Source organism: Rhinolophus hipposideros (genome assembly GCF_964194185.1).
Source record: "Rhinolophus hipposideros genome assembly, chromosome: 3".
Taxonomy (NCBI): domain Eukaryota; kingdom Metazoa; phylum Chordata; class Mammalia; order Chiroptera; family Rhinolophidae; genus Rhinolophus; species Rhinolophus hipposideros.
In genome coordinates, this window is record NC_138049.1 from 106,969,201 (window position 1) to 106,975,200 (window position 6,000).

Genomic DNA, 6,000 nt, shown 5'->3' on the forward strand with positions numbered 1-6,000 from the left:
CATAAATCTGATAACTCTAAAGATAAGCCTATTTAACCAAACCAAACTTAAACTAGCTTTAATATGAAATATGTGTCATAGATCACGTGATCCCAAAAAAGCATTTGGGTTAGTTTCTATCACATTTTTGAGAATTTTAATGCAATCACTAAATTTTATTAAGCCAATTGAAACAGAGCTCTTTTCCAAATTAGGAATACCATCCAGAGGTGGAAAATACCACACAATATGAACACAGAGAGATGCTAACGGAGACCTGATAATTTCGTTTTTAAAATTTCAACCGTGAGACTGTACAGAAAGCTATACCCCACTAATTTATAACAATTGGAATAAGTTAAGTTTATTCATTTAGATGTCTAAGTCTTTTTCTTATTCATATTTATAGATAAGACAATTAAGTTTTGTATTTGGCAAGAAGCCTTGGAACCAGAGTAACAGTTTGTGCTTTTAAAAAAACCCTCATTCCCCGCCCCGCCCCGCCCCCCGCCTCAACTTTTTTTCTTCACTCTTAGGAATTGAGGATGGTAAAAGATAGGTAGGCACTGAACTGCTTCTAGAGCTGGATTTCTGGTTACACAGATTTGTAAGATAAGGGCAGTTGCTGTCAATTCCCCAAAGAATTGGGTTGTAACTTAAGTGACATTGCAGGTTGATCTATCCATCCAACTACATCGTTCCTAATTTGCTTCTTTCCTTTTGGGTACATAGTTTCCTTTTAGTTTAGGGAGGAGGCTTTTAAAAAATTTCCATCAGGCTTTGAATCTTTAGTTTCCAATTTTGCCAAATTTCTGATTATAATCATTAAATTCTTTGAAATGTCAGGTTTCAGGGGAGAAACCGTAAGAAATTTTAAAGCACCGGCTCAGATGGCCAAAGTTTCTTTTAGGATCCTTTTAGAGCTGTTTTTAAAGTCAGTTTGTCTTTTAGAAGCTTCTGCATATCAATAAAAAAAAAATGCATTCTAGTAGCTCCTAGAGGTTTGGAATTCTCTCTTTAAGGGAGGGTCTTTGAGGTGGACTTAAAGTGTTCCATTAATGGCCATTAGAGTTTTAAATTATTTTGCTAAGTTGGTCTATTTTGTGACAAAAAGGCACAAGAGAAGGGACCAAAATGTTAGTATATATATAACTAGCTAGAGTCCACGAGGAAGGAACTTTATGGGAACTTTTTAAAGGGCCCCATGTTAAAAGTAAATTTCCCTGAAAGCCGTCATGGCTGGACAAAAGGACAAAAGAGATGTTAAGGCTATTTCGAATTATTGAATTTCTTGGAGGCCTTTAAATATCTATTGAAAATGCTTCTCATTCAGCTTGTTGAACATTTCTAGGAGTTTCCAGTTGGGTATAAAAAATCACTAATTTTGGAATCTCAAAAGATCCCTAGCTTGGCCACTGCGGTTCCAAGTTTTCTTTTGTATCTGAGGTCCTTTGGTGAAAAACACTGACGAGAGAATGGATCATAAGTTTTGAACATAAGTCCAGCTGGTGTACAGATGATGGTTGTTTTTCTGTAGCGGATTTAGACAGAGGACCTCCCATTACAAAAACTGGTACCCAAGAATAAAAATTCTGAACCTCAACTGACGGAGGGAGGTTCAAAATCGAGAGAACTCACCACTGAAATCCTGGAGCTGACAGAGCACAAAGAGTTCAAACAGGTGCCTTGTTCAAATCCGATGGTGGAGCCAGAATTAAAGCAGAACATTCTTCAGAACCTACTGCTGCCACCATAATGTTGACTGAGCATAAACGTATCAGGAGGCTTTGACTCGTAATAAATGATAAAGATTTATTCAAGGATCTTAGGGTTTTCAAACTGGAAACACCACTAGGCAATATCCAGAGTGTTCTGAGGAAGAAAGAAAGGCTGAGGGTTTTTATAGTAAAAAGTACATTCTTGAGAAGAATCAATATTGCATTTTTAGCCTCTGGATTGGTCCCAGATGGTAATCCTCGAGAAGACTGGTAGTCTGGATAACGGATGTCAGGCAGTCTGGAGGGTGGATGTCAGGCGGTCTGGATATATGAACATTCTTTCCTTAGTTTTTTAAGGGGGTAATCAAAAGGATATTTGGAGGTTTAATGTATATCTAGACGTTGACACAGGACTGGAAAGTTTAAAAGTTTAAGTTCAAACAAGAATATAATTATTTCCTCATACCTCAACCTACTTGATTTTAATAATTTAGTGGCTTAACTATAGTGACTCCATTTTATTTCTTCACTCTATTCCTCACTGGCAACCCTGGCAGGGAAGAAAGCTCAACTTCTGGGCCCAGTGGGGCTCACATTCCTGGAGCCTTCATTTCTGATTTCACATTTGTTTTTGACTCTGTCCAGAGGAGCCACTTGCAGGGTGTGCTTTTATCTTTCCGATTCACCCACCTTACGTTCCTCCTCTCATCATTGGCCAAGAAAATCAGTGAAACCACACTAGCATGTGGACTCTTCACCAATATCTTATTCCCAGGTTGTTTTTCTTCCATCTTTTCAATTCCACCCACTGAAAGATGGAAGGGGACAGAGTGGCTACGGTCTGGATAAAGGAAAAAAGTCAGAATTCACTGAGTGCCTACCATGCCAAGTGCTATGCTAGGTGCTCTGAGGTAGCTTATGTCTCCTGTTCTGTGGCTCCACGGTAGTGGCTGTTTCTATCTCCATTCGATAGATGAGGTTCGGTGACTGGTTTAGGTTGCACAGTTAGGACAGGGTTGGCTGGGGGGCCCTGGATCTGGTGATTTGGAGTCCAGATACCTGGATGTCTGGAAGTTCCTTGGCTGTGATTCAGGTGCCAGAGAATGTGGCTCCTCCCGGGCTCTCTCTCACAGGCCACAACAGCCGGAAATCTCACCTGAGCACCTGAGCTGCAGGACTTCCCCAGCTTGGATTGGAATTCCCAGAGTTGGAAATTCCCAGCCCCGAGGGAGAAGTAATTAGGTTCAGGCTCCAGTTTCCTGGGGGAGGGGCATATTGTACCGGGCTCTGTTTTATGTAGGATCTCCTGAGCCCCAGCCATCTAAGGCATGGGGACTGGGCCCAGGGATCTTAAGCCCTGTGGAGAGAGGATTTCAGGGAGTGGCCTCCCACCCCCAAGGAGAGGTCAATGCAGAATTAACTCCTAGAAAGAGACCATGTTTCTTTTCTAAGCACACTTTATTTCTCGCCACTGACCAGTAGGGCGGTTACAGATACAACTCCCCTGGGGAGCAGAGGTTCAGCGATGTAGCGACAGTCAGTCACCAAATCAACAGTATTTCGACAACTTGATCACATAAATATTTTTTTAAAACATAAGCAAAAGGAGGCACAGAGACCAGAGGCCAGGTGGGAATGGCCTAGAGTTCAGCTCCGTTTTCACAGAAAACATCTCTGAGCCAAGGCAGCCTCTGCGTTGGGTCTCCCTCGAATAAATATTTTCATCAGTAAATAAATAAATAATAAATAAATAATAAATAATTACAAGTGCAAACATAAATAGAGGGAGCTAGCCCTGTAGGGGAGGGGCTGGGCTCTCCATCTCAAGGAAGAGTCAGGAAACATTTGAAGAAAGGGAGGCCTGAGGCCAACTCATGTCAAGTTCTAGGTAAGATCTTCTCAAGGGACGTTTGAAGTGTTCTGGCCAGAACTAAGGTTCTCTGGTTGCGCTCAGGGGTCCAAACCTGAGACCCCCATTGCATTCTGGAAGCCCCAGTTTGAATGCTTGGTAGTGGCCAGTGCCCCATTGTCCAGGCCCCATATCTCTGCACCCTAGGTTTCTAAGTGTTGTTGAAAGTTCTAAGCTTGGTGGCCAGCCCAAGCCCCTCACGCCCTTCCTAAACCGGAAGGGGATGAAGGGGTCTGAAGGAGTGGATAATAAACGGACTAAGGTGGGTGAGAGTAGACACCCTGCTCCCTCACAGGGCAATGAGCCCAAAGTAGACCTGCCCAGGTTCAGCAACATCGAGGTACTCGGGCAGGTTGATCTCAGCGCTGAGTCGATCACCCTTCTCCAGCTGGAAGACCCCTCCCAGGTAGATGGGCTCATACCAGGGCTTGGCCTCAGCCCCCTCTGCGGTCTCCCTCTGGCAAGGGCTCTTGATGGCAGACAGGAGGTTGACCTTGGACTGGTAGGAGACGGCGAAGCGGCTGACGGTGTGGGTAAGGAGCACATGGCTTTGAGGGCAGCCTTGACCCTTGAAGAGGACCTGGGAGTAGATGAGGTACAGCCCGTCCAAAGGCACCACCAGCTGGTTGTCTGTCAGCAACATGCCATTGGTCAAGAGGGCATTGGCACGCCGGCTCAGCCACTTGAGCTGTCCCTCTATTTGGGGGTTTGCTGGAGGGAGGAAGAAAGGGAGAGAGAGGTGACTCCGTGCGACCCTGTCAGTTCCACTCTCCACATCCTGGCCTTCAAGTTCTTTCCACCCCGCCACATCCGGTCCCTCTCCCCTCTGTCTGTCTTCCCATATCCCATCTGGCCTTGAGGTTCCGAGTATCCCTCTCAAGGCCTGTGCTGTTCCTCCACCCTTCCTTTGAGTTCAGCGAGTCCTTCTCACACTGTCTCCAAAGTCTGTCTACGCTCAGCCTGGGTTCAGCCCCACTTCCCATCCCTCCACAGCATGTCTGCTTCTTCCCCCGTAGACTCATCCTCAGAACTCTTACCTACAACGTGGGCGACAGGCTTGTCACTTGGGGTTCGAGAAGACACTCCTGAGGAAGAAAGAGGAAAGAAAAAGGTGAGACCCTTAAGCTTCCAAGAAAATATCCTGCTGCTTTGACCTCCATTCCTCATCACCCAAAACCACAATTCTAAATTTCCAGCCCTAACCCCTGCTCCACCCAAACCCAGAAGTAGGAGACACAGACACTTACCAAGCGTGTGGGCCAGAGGGTTCATGAACTGGAGGTCAGCTGGGAACTGTTGGAGAAAAGAAAGAGGATTAGCATCAAAGCAAGTGGCCCCTAGAAGAGAAAGAGTCTGGCTGCTTATCTAGTTTGTACTCTCTGTCTGATGTGTCTAGTTTTCTCTCTCCACTTATCCATTTATTCATTCATCCATCCATTTAACAATTTTTCATTGAGTACCTTCCACATGCCAGACACCCTATTTTCATCTTTTCATATCTTCCATATCTCATTCTATTTTACCATCTTTATTCATATCCTTGTTTTTTCCCCATCTCTCTACCCACACCCCACATCTCTCTACACATCTCTCTTTATATGTTTACCTGCTTGCTCGTTCATTCATTGTTTCATTCACTGATTCAACAAATATTGAGAGAGCACCTTCCATGTGACAGACACCGTATCTCTCCATCCTTCTCTCTCTTCCATGATCTCTCTCTACCACTCTTTCTGCCTCCCCATCTTTCTCCACATTTTCCCTCCCCACCTCTCCCCATCAGCACACCTCTTCCCCCCACCCCATCTTGCACACTCTTTCCCCCAACATTTCCCACTGGGTGGGAGAATGAGGCAGGTCTTCTGAGGCACTCACCTCTTCCCTCTGGGGGCCAATCACCCCGAAATGCAGCAGGCAGAAGAGCGTGGTAGCTCCTGCCACGAGCAGGAAGGAGAAGAGGCTGAGGCACAAGCACCGTCTGAAGCCCTGGGGGCCCCCTGCCTTCTTGGGGAGTGCCTCCTCAGCCAGCTCCACGTCCCGGATCATGCTTTCAGTGCTCATGGTGTCCTTTCCAGAGGTGTCCAGTCCAGCTGGGAGATGGTGGAGCCCTGGTGCAGTGTGTATTAGCTGGAGAGAATCGCCCAGGTGCTTCTCTGGGGGCTGTGTCCTCTGAGAGATTATTTCCAGGGGAGTCTGGAGTTGCTTCTCTCTCCTGGCTGGTCCCCTGGTGTCCTCGCTGGGGAGCTTCTGCTGGCTGGCTGTGCAAACAGCTGCATTTATACGCCTGGGGAGAGGAGGGCGGGGAAAGGCTTTCATTCAACCAGCGGAAAACTTCCTTGGTGGAGAAACCCATGAGCTCATCTGGAGGAAGCGGTAGTGAGCCCTATACCTTCT

The 6,000-nt window shown here is 46.1% G+C and overlaps 1 protein-coding gene across 2 annotated transcripts; it reads right to left on the reverse strand.

Annotated features, from left to right (window-relative positions):
* Positions 1 to 3,151: 3,151 nt before the first annotated feature.
* On the reverse strand, positions 3,152 to 5,667 carry TNF (tumor necrosis factor; the record flags this gene model as incomplete). Of its 2 annotated transcripts, XM_081036707.1 has the most annotated exons (4): positions 3,152 to 4,317; positions 4,644 to 4,691; positions 4,854 to 4,899; positions 5,482 to 5,667. In XM_081036707.1, the coding sequence occupies 4 exons, from the start codon at positions 5,665 to 5,667 to the stop codon at positions 3,896 to 3,898; spliced, it is 702 nt and encodes a 233-aa protein (XP_080892833.1). In that variant the 3' UTR covers positions 3,152 to 3,895. The 2 variants fall into 2 exon arrangements, with proteins under 2 accessions (XP_080892833.1, XP_080892834.1); XM_081036708.1 differs by lacking the exons at positions 4,644 to 4,691; positions 4,854 to 4,899 and having other exon boundaries at positions 3,152 to 4,384.
* Positions 5,668 to 6,000: the final 333 nt, after the last annotated feature.